General features: G+C 54.5%; 1 protein-coding gene across 2 annotated transcripts in view; it reads left to right on the top strand.

Annotated features, from left to right (window-relative positions):
• The window catches only part of CMIP (c-Maf inducing protein), a 102,874-nt gene that overhangs the window by 82,959 nt on the left and 6,289 nt on the right, over positions 1-13,626 (top strand). For both annotated transcript variants that reach the window (XM_011990067.1, XM_011990068.1), the window contains 8 exons: positions 1,174-1,239; positions 2,570-2,596; positions 2,847-2,895; positions 5,977-6,084; positions 9,027-9,143; positions 10,982-11,122; positions 11,983-12,030; positions 13,295-13,441. In XM_011990067.1, coding sequence (XP_011845457.1) covers positions 1,174-1,239; positions 2,570-2,596; positions 2,847-2,895; positions 5,977-6,084; positions 9,027-9,143; positions 10,982-11,122; positions 11,983-12,030; positions 13,295-13,441 — 703 coding nt within the window. The remainder of the gene's footprint in view (positions 1-1,173; positions 1,240-2,569; positions 2,597-2,846; positions 2,896-5,976; positions 6,085-9,026; positions 9,144-10,981; positions 11,123-11,982; positions 12,031-13,294; positions 13,442-13,626) is intronic.

Here is a 13,626-nt window from a genome sequence, read left to right as displayed (position 1 = left end):
TTCAAGCAGTTCTCCTGCCTCAGCCTCCTGAGCAGCTGGGATTACAGACATGAGGCACCACACCCAGCTGATCCCAGCACTTTGGGAGGCTGAGGCGGGCAAATCACCTGAGGCCAGGAGTTCAAGACCAGCATGGCCAACATGGCAAAACCCCATCCCTACTAGAAATACAAAAAATTAGCTTGGCATAGTGGCACATGCCTATAATCCCAGCTGCTCGGAAGGCTGAGGCACGAGAATCACTTGAACCCAGGAGGTGGAGGTTGTAGTGAGCTGAGATCATGCCATTGCACTCCAGCCTGGGCAACAGAGTAAGACTGTCTCAAATAATAATAATAATAATAATAAATTTTTAAAAAGAAAAAAAAAGAATCCAATAAATCAGGAGGTTTGACCCAAATTACAAACACACAGCATGGAGTGTTTATTTTTTATGAATCCATGTATAGAATTTCCACTCAATTCTGATCACTGAAAGGTGAGAATGGCCCCAGGGTCCCAGCCTAAGCCCCCTACGTTAGTTTGCTAGGACTGCTATAAAGTACCATCGACCTCGTGGCTTACACAACAAACGTGTTTCTCTCAGTTCGGGAAGGCACAACCCTGAAATCAAGGTGTGGGCAGGGGTGGTTTCTCTGTAGGCCTCTCTCCTGGCTTGCAGACAGCGGCCTCCTCGCTGAGTCCTGGCTGGTCTCTGCTCTGCGTGTCCGTGTTTCCTCTTCTTCTAAGGACATCTGTCTTCAGCCTCATTGTAACCTCATCACCTCTTTAAAGGCTGTATCTCCCAGTACAGTCGCATTCTGAAGTACTGGGGGACAGACCTTCAGTATATGAGTAGGGGGCAAAATTCAGCCCAAAACACCCCCTAATGGTCCCAAAGAGGGAATGAACAATGATCATGTAGCCTTGGTTCAGGGGGCACTGTGAAGTCTGAGGAAGAGACAGCTCACGCCCTCGGGTGCCATGAGGAAGTCTCTGCACAGGTCTGGTTGTGAGTCCTCGTGGCCACGCTGAGAACATTGACTTGCTCATCCTGGAGGTGGGAGTGGGTGGAGGAGTCGGTGCCACTGACTTCCTGCCAGGCTCTCATCCCATCTTTTGGCCCACCTGGGACAGTGCCGTAAACCTCTCCTTGTCCCAACCAAAGCTGACTGTCACCCTCTCTCGTTCTAGGTCGGACTATGATGACTGGAGACCGTCTCTGGCCAGTTTGCTTCAACCCATTCCATTCCCCAAAGAGTAAGTCCCATGCACATCCCCGGAGCCCTCCCACCTGTGAGGCAAACCTCAGTTGTCCACCAAGGCCTTAGTGGGGGACCAGTCATGTTATGGGGAAGCCGAGTCACAGTGGGAAGACCCTGGAGACGTCGGTCCTAGCTCAGCCATGTCGTCAGCTGTGGGACCCCTGGGGAGGCACACCTCCCTTCCTCAGAAAAATGGAGAACTCAGGAGAACAGGGACGTTGTAGGAGCTGTCTGACTGCATTGTCACAAGGATTCATGAGCTAAGAATGCAAACAGAGCCCTCCCCACGGCGCCTGGCAGGCCGTGCAGTTAGCATTTTTTATTACGCACCAGATGGGAACCGTAATACCTGCCGCTCCTCTTCCAAGGGCGATAGTAAGAATTAAAAGATAATGCACGTGGAGTTGCTCGCTGTGCCGTACTGAGATGCTGGAAGCACTCTGACTACGCCCGTTACAATGCTCAGCTCAGGGTCCGCAGCAAACCTGGCCAGAGACAGACCCTCTGCCTCTCCCTTGCCGGCCCCTAGCCGGCCCCTAGCACCGTATTGAAGCGATCACTGGAAACCAGAGAGAATGCTGTCTGGTGGATAATGGCCTGAAGAGAAGGCTTTGTCAGAATAACCAGGCCCTGAAATGCCTCCAGGTCTCTTTCGAGAGGTTGGAGGGAGCCAGCCTCGGGAGGCGGCTGGGGTTCTCCAAGGAGCTGATTACCGAGCGTGTTTATGAAACGCTGCCTCTGTAAGGGCACATTACACGCGGTAATTGCCCCATTTGCTGGCTTGGCCAGTCCCCGAGGGTCCCAGGACTTGAGACCAGAGAAATCCAACTCCTAAGAGGCACTCAGTCTCGGCAGAGTCGTGACGTCTTTGGCTTCAGCCCCTGTCCCCATAGGCCTGGGCGCTCTTGGCTGTGGCAGCTGGCTTAGAAGAATGGTCCCTGATGGCCGCTGATGTGTGCAGTAATGAGTGCCGCCTGCCTTAATTGTGGAACAATTAATGAACACACCTGGGTCCCTGGAGCCCACGTGCACCCACACGTGCTCAGGCAGCAGCTTAGCCCCTCTTGTTCACAGGTGTGGGCCTAGGGAAGTTTTGGAAATGGGGGGCCCAGTCTGTTCCCACTGCTATGATCTGTCACCTCCTCAAAGAAGGCCTTTGTTTTGGAGCTTTGAGTGGGGACAAAATATTGGCATTTTACTCAAATTCCTCTTCATTCTTTGAATCAGACGTGAAGTCTAGACGTCCCCAGAGGTTAATCTTGGGAACACTGTGCTGTTTCCGACGCTTCTGCTAACTGCCGTGTTTTCCCCTGTTTTTGTTACAGAGCTCTCGCACACGAGAAGTTCACCAAGTGAGTTTCTGGGCACCGCCCTCATTCCATTCTGGCATGCACGGCCTCCGTCCTGAGGTCTTCCCTCCGTGGCACGTGCATTCTGGGAGGCAGTGGTGGCTTCTCTTGGCATCCCTGATCCACCAGCTTGGATCCAGCAGCTTGCCCAGCTCCCTGACCCATTCCTGCTTGACACCATCCCCTCCCCTTCCCACACCTCCCACTCAGTCCCAGACCCCGGCAGTAACCCTGGCCGCCTCGTCTGTTCCAGGGAACTGAAGTACGTGATTCAGAGGTTCGCTGAAGACCCCCGGCAAGAGGTGAGGCCTTTCTTTCTGCATCTCAGGCCCGCTGTCTCGGGACAGCAGGATGCACGAGGGCCCCTCAGAGGCCTTCCGAAGCTGTGGTGGGGCCTCCTTGTCAGCGACAGGCATTCGAAACAACTTTCAGAGACCCATTGCCTGTGCGGAAACACAGCCCCGCCTGGTGCAGAGCCCAGCCTGTGATGTCAGTGTTTTACTGTAAACGCCGGCTCACCAGGGGTGGTTTTCCACTGGCTGGTGGTTTCTCCCCACAGCCGAGGCCTTGATTTCGGGTTGGGCTGGCATGGCAGCTCCCAGCCAGCTCTGAGGCAGCATTTTGATCCTGTCTGGTTCTGCTATTATGTGAATCATTGGGAAGAGCAAGGAATCGGAGCTGGGATCAGAGCTGGGTTTTTATTTCCTGCTCATGGTGGCCAAGGGCTTCCCTGAAGGGCTGCTGTGTCCCTCACCAAAGCTGGCCTTCCGGGGAGAGGGCAGCCTTCTGCCTTCTGCCCCCAAGCCTGTGCACATGGGCAGGGACCTAGATGGGCAAGGAAGCCAGCCCGTAGCCCTGGGCCTGCATCACCTGATAGTAGCAGCAGCAGCAGCTGTCCTTTATGAGGTGCTGTACCCCGGGCCAGACACGCTCCTTTTCTCATCCTTACAGCGTCCCTATGAGTGTCTTCTGTAGTATTCCCAGTGTTGCACGGCTTGTTCACGACTGAGGCAGGATTGGAGCCTGGTGCTGATAACCAGCTCACTGCGCTGTGTGCTGTGCCCTGAGATGCTCACAGCCTGCTTCTGTGTGCATGAGTTCTGGTGTGGTAGGGACCTGACTCCCGGTTGAGGACAGACCTAGACTCGTGCTCCCAGCAGAACAGGTGGGGGAAGGACAGGCAGAGGACAGAGGGCGTTACTCTCCGTGGAGCCCTCCCCAGGAGGCTTCCTGGAGAAGGTGGTAGTGAACTGGTTGGACTTAGCTAAATGGATCAAACTGGACCTTAGTCTGGAGGGTGGAAAATGGTGTTTGAGAAGGAATCTGAGGACACATAGACCCCAAGGTCTTGTCGTGTCCAACCATGGTGGGTCTCTCTGACTCAGAACACGCAGTTTATCAGGCTGTAATTCCAGAAGTTCTAGATAACTGTTCTCAAACTATATTACCTGAGTAGCTTGTTCAAAAGGCAGACCCCCCCCCCGCCCGCCCCGCCCCTACATTCCTTCCTGGTTCCAGCTCATGGGGCCTGGGTGGAGCCAAGCATATGCATTTCGACGCATTTTGAACAAGCATCCCAAGTGGTTCTGAGGGACTGGTCTCCAGGCCACACTGGAAAACCTAGTTCTGGAGGGGTCTTGAAGAATCTAGTTCCAAAACACCCCAATTCTAAACACCCATTTCCCCAAGGGATCCTCAGGCGTGGAGGGAAAAAGGAGAAATGGTGGATATGGTGCTTTTAAATGTCAGGGACCAGTGAGTGTCTCCATTCTTCTTCTAAAACTGAAGTCATTCCTTGCCACCTGTGAAGACAGCAGCTCAGAATTCTGCTGGGAACTGAGCCTTTACTCAAACCCAGACTTTGACGTTTGGAGAACAAAAGTGGTACCAGCTGCTTCTCGGAGTAGAGAGGCAGGGCCAGCTGCTGGGAGGGTAATTTTCAAACCCGGGTACCGTGCATGAGGCCCCGAGTGACCTGCAGGTCTGGAAGGAGCCAGCTCCCCTGGCCAAAGTCCCACACCCAGGCCCTTGTTCTCCTGTTTGCCTCTTTCTTTTCTCGGCTGATTCTGTCTCCCTTTTCCTCCTCACTCTTCTTGCTCCCTTCCCTCCTACCTTCACACCTTCCTAAATGAAGCCAAAGTTGTTTCCTTTAAAATTATTTGCTATATTTGTTGAATAGCATCTTATACTCCTAAGTCCTTATTGCTTTGAAGTCAGTAAGTAAACCCTTGATATTCTTACAGCTCAGAGGGAAAAATAAAAGCCACTGCCTTTGTTTTCTGTGTGCCCATGTGTGGGTTGTGATCAGTTTAGTATCTGTGGGTAACTGATTCTTGGCAGCAAATTGTCCTTTCCTAAAGGAAATAATGAGGAACTTCTCTCAGCTTTCTTCCGAGGACGGGAGGAGGTGGGGAAAAGTCCTTTGTGTTTTGTGCGCACTCTCGCTCTCATGCTCTCTGTCTCCCTCACTCTCGCCGCTTTTCCCCCTCTCCCTCCTTCCCTCTCTCTCTGTGTAATCACAGCAGGGGCCAGAGTAGATGCGGAATTCCTCTCATACACTCACACATGTGTGCTCACATGCACAAGCAGGCCCATCCACACAGGCACACAGCTCTGGGAAGGAATGTGAGAGCTCTGCTTTTGGCACTGAAACTGCCCCCAGCCATGGACAGAGATCCTTCAGTGGAGAGGGACAAAGACTCAGGGAAGGAAGTGGGGATGAGACCTAACGAGAGAGGGTGGCAGAGTCCCCAAGAAGAGGGGAGAGAGAGAGAGCTTGGCAGGGCAGATACGTGGAGGGGAGGATGGTGCCCACACAAGTCCAGAAAGGGAAGAAGGCAGACACCCAAGAGGGAGAGTCGGTGCTGGGGGCAGCAGACCCGCAGACAGATAGCAGGGCGAGGTTTCTAGAGAGAGGGCAGAGAGCGCGGGAGAGGAGTTAGAAACACAGAGAGAGGGGGACAGAGAACCGGACAGAGGACGGAGACCCAGGAGATGGCCCCGTCCAGAGGAAGGCATAGCAGAAGGGGAAAGGCGCAGGAGAAGGGGAAAGGGGGCTGACTGCGGGCGGTTGCTCTGGACATCTCTGCCTGGTGCAGCCGCAGGCCCGCTTCATTCAGATCGGCCGGTCAAGCCAGGGCCTGCCCTCCCTCCTGTGCAACTGACAGCCAGTAGCCAGAATCCCCCGGGGTTTTGGGGCCACGGTGTTCCCCAAAAGACCTTTCATGGCATTTGGTGGAAGTCTGGGGGTTGCTGGAGGAAACAAGCGGGTTTCTTGACTGCGGGACTTGCCCGAGCCTTTCCCATTCGTGTGTGCAGATCGCGGTCGCCCTTGTCACCAGGGCTGCATGCAGCTCACACTTGTGTCTTCCCCTGTCTGGCAGGTCCACTCATGCCTGCTGAGTGTGCGGGCCGGCAAAGATGGCTGGTTCCAGCTCTACAGCCCCGGAGGAGTGGCCTGTGACGATGACGGGGAGCTGTTCGCCAGCATGGTATGCAGTGGGGCCCCAGTGGGGCGACTTCCAGGGGGCCCTGGGCTTGCCATGCCTGACTAGTAAAACAGCTGCGCCCATCACCTGGACCCAGCCCTGGAGTTTCCAGGCTTACACAGTGCTGGTCATGAAGGTGGTGGTGGTGACTGTGACCATCACTTACTCATTTCTTATCTGAGGCTCCAAGCCAAGCACTTGGCATCCCAGTTGCACTCCGTCTCTCACAGCTCAGTGAGAAGGGGACACATGTCGTTGCCCCATTTTATACCCAAGGCAGCTAAAGCCTGGGGCGTTACTGCCTAAGGTCACACAGTTCATTGTCATGGTTATGTTCCTACAAGGGATTGAGTGCCCAATGGGACCAGGGATTCTGGAAAGCACTGCAGGTCCACCAGCTTGTTTAATCCTTACAAGGAGGTGTCCCGGTCAGGGTGATTGTCCCCACCATCATGTGCGGTCTGAGGTCACCAAACCAACAGCTGAATCCGTGATGACTTTCTTTGTGCCCGGCATTGTATCCATCACTTCATGTGCACTATCCTTTTTAATCGGTACAGCATCCTTGTTGCTGAATTACATCTCTGTTGAAACAGAGGCCCAGAGAGGTTCGGTGGCGTGCCTGGGGTCACACAGGCCTTCTGTTTCCAAGCCCTTCCTTGGCCAGGCCCACATGCTTGCTTTCAGGAGTAAAGGGCCAGACTCTTCCTCCCCCAGGGCAGATGCTGCACCCTAGTGGCCAGCAGCCTCACTGACTGCACTTGCTGAGAAAACCAGCTCCATTTCCTGGTCACTGGTGCTCCCATACTTGGGCTGGTGATTTGCCTCTGCCAGCTTCAGCCCCTCGTCCAGGAGCATCGCATTGGCCTCTCGAGGTTACCATAGTGATTGCATGCAACAGGAGATGCAGGGCGCCCGGTGGGCCGGCACAGTCGCTGCTCAGAAATGACGCCAGTGGTGATTCTCGTCTCTGCTGGGTGGCTGGTTTGGCTCTCCGCACTGAACTTAGCAAAGATGTTTGTGCAGTGATGACAAATTGAGGCGCTGCCCCTGGAAGCTTCTTGAAAGGGGCTTATTTTTAGGCCCTTTGCCTCATGCACTCCCTCTCCACTCCGTGCCTGCCACCCCAGGCCTCTCAGGGCCCTGCGCATCTAGGAATGTGACTGCCACTGCCAGCCTGCACCACCTCTCTTGCGCTCTCAGTCACCTCTCGGGTTCTCCGCTGATGTCACAGCTTCACCATAGCAACGCTCAGCAGCCCCACCCCCACCCTACAGTGTAGGGATTCGGTGCAAGAAGGCTCAGGGAGCTGGCGGCTTCCCAGCCCGAGAGGTTGCATTGGTATGCCAGAGCTGTTCATGATGGAGCGGAAAAAATACACACAAGGAAGGAAGCAGGCAGCCGCTGGATGGAAGTGTGTTGTTGCCATGGAGACGCATGGCTTGGAAGCCGGCCCCTCGATGAGGCTGCTTTCTCCACCGCCAAGGGCATTTGCCATTGTGTGAAGTTGGAGGAAAGCCAGTGGGGTGTCCAGGCCTCCCCCAAGCCCTGGTGGCCGGGGACCCCTGCCCTTGGGCCCCCATCACCCATGCACCAGAACAAAAGACCGCCCAACATATAACCCGGGAGGGAGCAGGATGTGCCAATTCTTGGATTCCTGGGGCAGGCAGTCTCCCAAAACACCGTTCCGAGCTCACAGCGGGCTTGGCAGAGGTGGCTGGGCTTCGTCACGTCCCCTACCCCGAGATGTACACCCCCCTTGCAAAGCCTGCCTAGAAGTTTCTGCCCGGTTCCAGCGGTGCCAGGAATTCAAAGGATCGACTGTCAGCAGACTCCCAAGGGGAGCAGGGAAGGGGGCCTTTTTGGTTTTGGCAGTAAAATACACGTAACGTAAAAGTTAGCATCTGTAAGCACACTGTTCAGTGACATTAAAGACATTCCCGTTGTTACGCAACCATCACCACCGTTCATCTCCAGAACGTTCTTATCTTCCGAAACTGAAACTCAGCATCCATTACACACTCACTCCCCCTTCCTCTCATCCTCGGTCCCTGACAGCCACTTTTCCTTTCTGTCTCTGAATTTCCCTATCCAGGCACCTCATGTAAGTGGAGTCAGAGTCATCCTTCTGCTTAAAACTTCAACGTAATCAGTGTTTAAAACATCAGAACTTTTATAATGGCAGGAGATTACATATTTAGAGACTCTGTTACGGATACTTAAAAAACTAGCAAGGGCCAGGCACAGTGGCTCACGCCTGTAATCCCAGCACTTTTGGAAGCCAAGGCGGGCGGATCACTTGAAATCAGGAATTCAAGACCAGCCTGGCCAACACGGTGAACCCCATCTCTACTAAAAATACAAATAAATTAGCCAGGCATGGTGGTGCATGCCTGTAACCCTAGCTACTAGGGAGGCTGTGGTGGTAGGATTGCATGAACTCAAGAAGCAGAGGTTGCAGTGAGCCAAGATTGCACCACTGCACTCCAGCCTGGACAATAGAGCGAGGAAAAAAATAAAAATAGCAAGGGCTACATTTGTTTCAATCAATAGACTTTAAATTGCACTCTAGTCAGCTTTTACTGCGTTTAGTATTATAAATTTATACAAAAGATACCCTTGCTGAGATGGAGCTTGCAGTTAAATCAGGTCCTACTAAAAACCGTAAAAGGCAAAAGACAGAATGAAAAGAGGTATCGTGAACGTGACTTTCGCGACTGGCGTATTCCACTCAGCGTAGAGTCCTCAGGGTTCATCTGGGTTAGACCGTGTGCGGGGGAAGGATCTCTTGCATCCCCCGGGGGCCTGGTGATCCTAGAACACTGGCCGTCCGGACAGCGTGTAGGCCGGTCTGTTCAGTGACTCTTGGGCTGGCTTCCTGCCGGTATGCTGGAGGCTGGCACTGGGTGTCTCTGTCCCTTCACCTGGGCCTTCTTGCCTCACAGGTGCACATCCTCATGGGCTCCTGTTACAAGACCAAAAAATTCCTGCTCTCCCTGGCGGAAAACAAGCTGGGTCCCTGCATGCTCCTGGCACTGAGGGGGAACCAGACCATGGTGGAGGTAAGGAGCTGGTCGGGGTCTCTGTCGGGATGGCTGGCTCCCCATCCCTTGTCCTTGCTGATAGAGCATCTGCTGGGAGCCAGGAGCTGCTGCAGGCACAGGGCACAGGGGGCAGTGGGCAAGGCATGCTGTCCCGGCCGCCCTGAGCTTAGCGGGAGCCTCGAGCCTTCATCACACAGTATATTTGTTTCTGGTGTGATCCAGCTGATCCATGGATCGGTGGGGTTGGGGTTGCTTCTGTTCTGCTCATCGATTGCTGTGTAACAAACCACCCCTAAGTGAGGGCTTTAAAACAAGATCGCTCATTTATTTTGCACATGGGCATTGGGTTGCCTGGGCACAGCTATGCACTTCTCACTTGGGGCCTCATTAGTCGGATGGGGCCAGGTTGGATGAGCCCCAAGGCTTCTTGCATTGGCCTGAGAGGCCTCAGACACTGAGGGTTTTGCGGGGTGGGGCTTCTCAGCCACACTCTCCACCTCATGGCGTCTGGGTAGTCTGCCCACCTGCCCAGAACACACACACCCAGCCCTGCAGGCCACCCCTCACCTGCTGCTGCTCCTCTCTCTCCCTGCATGCTCCAAAGTCCCCAGAAGCCTGGGACTCCCAGATTGACTGTCCCAAGGGAACCAAGGCAGAAGCCTTATCACTTTTTAACTTAGCCTCCCTTGGAAGGCAGGCGGCATCGCTTCTGCCACATCGTACTGCTGGCAGTGAGTCACCGTGGCCGGCCCTCAGTCAAAGGCGTGGGAGCTAGACTTCACCCTCAGTGGGAAGAGCATCGAAGAGTTGGCAGGCGGGGCAAAGCCATGGGAGCTCCCATGGAAATGAGAGCTGGGGGAGACGTGAGCCCTGGGGAAGAGGCAGCGGGAAGGTGGGAGCTGAGCAGGCTGTGGGGACAGCCCGGGCTGAGGTCCTGCACCAGGGAGGACCAGGGTGGCTGGAACACAGGGAACCAAGGGGCAAGAGGTCTGGGATGTGGGTGGATGTGCATGAAGAGCCTTCTGGGTACCCAGAGGTGCTGGGAAGGAGTTTGGATTTAGTCTAGGCTGTCCTGTGACAGGGATTCGGAGGCCATGGGGGAGGGTTAAGCAGGGAGACAGGAGACAGACAAGAGGTGCTGTGAAAAGCTTGGGCTGAGTGACCGTTCCTTGGCGAGTGAGAAGTTCTAGGAGAATTGAGCACCATGGCATGCACCTGTAGTTCCAGCAACTCAGGAGGCTGAGGTAGGAGGATCGCTTGAGCCCAGGGAGGCGAAACTAGCCTGGGCGACATAGTAAGACCTCATCTCAAAAGTAACTAAATAAATAAATAAAAATAAGTCATTGGAAAGAGAATGTCAGAGGCAGGGCTGTCAGGCATGTTGACTCCCAGGCCGGTGAGCCACATGTACAGTCACGAGGCTGTCTCTGGAGCTGTGTGTGGTAGACAGGCCCAGGGCTGCCAGCCGTTCTGTGAGCTTGAACACCTGCTCTGTGACAGCCACTGGGGAAGAAACGGGGGGGAGAAAGAGATGTGGCTTTCCACCAGTGCTTGGGGGCCTGCAGCCATCCTCAGGGGCCTGCCCCGTGTCCAGACACAACACGGTAAGCAGATGCCTGGGAGACTCCCATGTCCTTTGACGTTTGAACCTGGAGAACCTCAGTGCGCGGGCACTGGTGCTACCATTGCACAGGCAGGAAGATGGGCAGGGGGTTTGCCCAGCCTCACACAGCCAGGGCTGCGGACAGGGGAGAGTGGGGCTGCTGGTTTTCAAAACAAGGCGCTTGGGACGCACAGAGTGTGCTTAGCTGGGGTGGCAGGCCAGGTCCGTAACGCACCGCTGTGGTTCTGGGCAGATCCTGTGCTTGATGCTGGAATACAACATCATTGACAACAACGACACCCAACTGCAGATCATCTCAACCCTGGAGAGCACAGACGTGGGGAAGCGCATGTATGAGCAGCTGTGCGACCGGCAGCGGGAGTTGAAGGAGCTGGTGAGTGCCCGGCTGCTCCGGACCGCTCCTCTGCCCAGCAGGCCAGGGCGGGTTCCAGGGGAGCTAGTACTTGGAGCTGAGTGGACCTCAGTCTCATTGAATTCTTCTCCAAACCCAAGAAATTGGTATTACCACCTGCCACTTTTCAGGTAATCAGAGAGAGGCCTAGAGAGGCAAAGCAACGCCCAGAGTCACGTAGCTCATTGGAGCCTGGCCAGGACAGTGCCCACCCTCCTTCCTCCATGTCCCTTAGACCCTTCCACTTAAGTGCGTGGGGGCCCAACTTCCAAATGCCAGCACCCACACCTCTTTGCTGAAGGACTTTGTGTGTCCACGTGCATATACTCACATGTGTGCACAGAAGGACAGAAGGGGCAGGAAATTGATGCCTTCTAATCTGCTGGAGCAGCCACCAACCAGTGCCTCTTGGGAGAGTGTGTATAAATACCCCAGCTCCCTTCAGTGTGATATGTTTCACCCATTCAGTGAGGTATGTTTCACCCATTCAGTGAGGTATGTTTGAGACATGGCTTCTCCACCATTTCTTAGAGTCCCCCGGTGGGATGTGGTGCCAGTACCCATCTAGCCAGTGATAGCTGGATTGATAACACCCCTTCCATTATGGGCAGCCACAGTGTCACTTCCCCACTCTTCTACTGGTGTTTCTTGGGGTCACCTTCCAATAAACCACCGGTGCTCAAACCCCATCTCTGGCTTTGCCCCTGAGACCAAGACCACCATGTTGCCTTGTACAACCGAGAAAATAATGATGGCTCCATGAGTGCTGTTAACAGGGGTGGAAGTCCAGGATGGAAACCTGGGGAAAAGAATGGTTGTAACCAGCCTGGTTTCTGTTGCAGCAAAGGAAAGGCGGGCCCACCAGGCTAACACTGCCCTCCAAGTCGACAGTGAGTTGGTTTGGTTCTCTTTGGGGCTGGATGGAGAAAGTGGGTTGGTCCTCTCTGTTGGGGAGTGGCAGGTGGTGTCTGCAGCTGAGATGGGAGGTGATGGAGGGCGAGGCACAAGGACCCCCTAGTACTTAACACGCCAGCTCTTCCAGGAGGTAGCTTAGAGGAAGAGATGTGAAAACCAAAAACAAAGTTAAAATGTGATATAGATCGTTGGTGATAATGGTGTTGATATCCAGTTATTAATAATACTGGGAATAATAGCAGATATACCTTGAGCATTTGTGTGCCAGATGCTATTCTATTAGTTCATTTTATCCTCACAGCAACCCTTGGAGGCTTATGTATCTTACCATTCGCATTTTGCAAGGTCTTTAAGGATCTTATTTCCTTCTGTTCTGATGCCCGCATTATATTTGATACATGGCTGCTACTTCCTGGACCAAAAGGGCTGCTCAGGCTCCAGCCATCTTGTTTCCATTCCAGCCAGCAGGAAGGAGGACATACCCCTTCCTCTTAAGAAACTTCTTGGAAGTTCTACTTGACGTGTCTACTTACATCCTGTTTTCTGGATTTAGTGTGTGGGGCCACACTTAGTGGCAAGGGAGGCTGGAAATCAGCCTTCATTCCGGGCAGCCACATGGCCACTAACACTCAAGGATGGAGGGGAGTCTCAGGAACCTCCGAGTCCAGTGCTTAGGCATGCGCTGATGTCTTCAGGCGTTAGACTTGAGTGTGGCCTCGGTGTTTGCATGAGCTGCTGCCTGGGAGTGAGACAGCCAGCCACATACCCTGATGCACACAGACAGACACACATGGAGACACACGGACACACCCACACACACACACACATACACAGGCATGCACAGACACACACAGGTACAGACACACACATACATGCAGACACACACAGATATGCACACATACAGGCACACACACAAAGACACACACACACAGACGCCTGTGGGAGGATCGTGGCCTCAGAACACCCCGCTGGTGACTCAGGGTGTGAGTCACAGCACTGGAGGCTTTCTCCTCCGCCTGGCAGCTGTCATCCATGGGATGTGCGGCAGCCCCTCCCTCTCTGACCACCCCCTTGGCCCATCCTACCAAGCCGTGCCCCCACCTCAGCTCCTGGGATTTGCCGCCCCCCAGGAACAGCTCCCTGTAGGGCGAGGGAGAGGAGGAGGATAGGGGATAGGAGGGCCCAGGGTCTCAGGAGATCCCAGCAGGTCCCTCAGGCCTCTCCCGCCTCTGCTCGCAGGACGCTGACTTGGCTCGTTTGCTGAGCTCTGGCTCCTTCGGAAACCTGGAGAACCTCAGTTTGGCCTTCACCAATGTAACCAGTGCCTGCGCCGAGCACCTCATCAAACTGCCTTCGCTCAAGCAGCTGAACCTGTGGTCCACTCAGGTACATCCTCCCACCCTGCTCCAGGCCCTCCACACCTCCTCCACCTCTGCACCCTCCTCCCTGTTCTCCTGTACCATCTTCCTTTCCCCTCACCCTCCTCCTTGCCCCCTCAACCTCTTCCCTGCCCCCTCACCCTCCTCTCTGCCTCCCACGCTCCTCCCTGCCCCCACCCTCCTCCCTGCCCC

This window comes from Mandrillus leucophaeus, unplaced genomic scaffold (genome assembly GCF_000951045.1).
Source record: "Mandrillus leucophaeus isolate KB7577 unplaced genomic scaffold, Mleu.le_1.0 Scaffold37, whole genome shotgun sequence".
Lineage (NCBI taxonomy): Eukaryota > Metazoa > Chordata > Mammalia > Primates > Cercopithecidae > Mandrillus > Mandrillus leucophaeus.
This window is presented reverse-complemented; position numbering and strand designations above follow the sequence as displayed.